The sequence below is a fragment of the Monopterus albus genome, unplaced genomic scaffold (assembly GCF_001952655.1).
Source record: "Monopterus albus unplaced genomic scaffold, M_albus_1.0 scaffold25.1, whole genome shotgun sequence".
NCBI lineage: Eukaryota > Metazoa > Chordata > Actinopteri > Synbranchiformes > Synbranchidae > Monopterus > Monopterus albus.
Window position 1 is genome coordinate 1,943,902 of NW_018127905.1, and position 1,727 is coordinate 1,945,628.

General features: G+C 46.7%; 1 protein-coding gene across 1 annotated transcript in view; it reads left to right on the forward strand.

The window, feature by feature from the left end:
* Window positions 1-6: 6 nt before the first annotated feature.
* Window positions 7-1,727, forward strand: part of LOC109957221 (uncharacterized) — a 6,971-nt gene continuing 5,250 nt past the window's right edge. Inside the window, exon 1 of the mRNA XM_020594928.1 lies at window positions 7-1,328. Within this exon, the coding sequence (XP_020450584.1) occupies window positions 165-1,328 (1,164 nt within the window). The 5' untranslated portion in view covers window positions 7-164. The remainder of the gene's footprint in view (window positions 1,329-1,727) is intronic.

Consider the following 1,727-nt stretch of genomic DNA (forward strand, 5'->3'; position numbering starts at 1 on the left):
TACTGTTGATTCGACCACGGACTCAACATGAAAGTGCAACTGATTCTCACTCACACTCATTAGCAGTCCAATCTGTAGGTCAGCTCACACTCACTCATCTTCAAGGCCCTCAGAATGCCCCTTCTGGAGGATCAACAGCAGGGTCGCACCCTGGCGGCTGTGTCATGAAAATGGTTGTCTCAAGTACCACACCATCACTATCAGCACTTTCTCTGGATCCAGAGTTGACAGAGGAGGAGAAGATGGCAAAAAAGAGGGAGTACTGGAGAATAAAGAAACGGGAACAGCGAGCAGCTCGTGCAGCTCGACTGAGGCAGGGCATCTTACAAGCGAGGGCCACTGCGGCTTTAAGAATGAAGACCCAGAAGCACATCGCTTTAACTACTGTACCAGTAGGCAGAAGTCTTACTAACCACACAGAAAACGCACAACCCCTGCCCAACAACAGTGTGTCTGTTACACCACATGCAGATGAGATGAAAAAGGAGAGTGAGCTTGAGACAGCAGTTGACCTACATTCTCAACCAGATCAGGCCATCTGTCGAGACACCAAGCCCCCAACCTTCCCACCATCACCTCCAACATCCCAGCCAGAGTCGGATCCAGCTCTGACTGCAGATAGCCAAGCTACCACTCTGCTGGCCGTGGCCTCTATGAAGAAACTCCTGGAGGAATCACTTAGCACAGTGGCCGAGTGCAAAGCTGTGCAGGCTGAGATTAAAACAGAAACAACAGAAGATGTCCCAGAGAAAGAGCTAAAGCTCAATTTACCTCAGCTCTTTTTTGAAAAGGATGAGGTGGCTCCTATTGCTGCTGACCTGACGCTGCAGATCAAAAGCTGGCAGCCACATACTGGTGCCTTGGTACAGGCAGGTTCATCAAGCCTGCATTTGAAAGACTCATCAAAGATTTGTGACACACATTCACCCCTTCCTACCTACAGTGAGGTAGCCCTGCATTCCACCTGTGGCCGTTCCGCCCAGACCACTTCAAACTTCGCAGTAATCCCCTCCAGGGAAGCCTCTGATGATCCATCTTCACCACATATCAAAAAAGAGGACCAACAAAACTGCTGCTCTCCCGAGCCACCAAAGCTACATCACCCACCCATAGACCAACTCCATCCACAGCAAAAGCACTGTGAACAACAGTGTCAGGCACAAGAAGAATGCAGAAACAGCAACTCGGTGCAGAGCAGCTTGAGCAGCCTGCAGAGAAAGAGGGAGTACTGGAAGCTAATGAAGAGGCAACAGAGGGCCAGGTTAAAGGCCAGGCAGAAGGAGACACAGGGAGAATGCAGGAGCCGGCTTTCCCCAAGAAACATCCAGGTGAAGTGATGGGTCACTTTGTACCATCTGCAAAGTCTGCATGCTAATACATTGTGCAGCAGTGTAACAAATATTGTGACAAATAGCTAATATTGAAAAAACGGAATACAACAATGTTCCGTATTGATTGTGTTTTACACAGAGGCACTGTGAGGGAGTCAGGATAGGGCAAAGTTTAGAAGAAGCAGCAAAAGCTGACGCCCAGCCTCCTTTACTACAGTAGCTACATCTAGTTCTTAAACGAAAGGAGTTCATTAAAAGATCTGACTTCACAAGCTGTGAAATTAGTAAAAAATGAATAATAAAAACAAGAAAAAGTACATGTAAAATAATAAATAATCAAAAATATTGAACTAAAACAAATAAAATCTAGATAGGATAAACAGGATTTAATAAGGG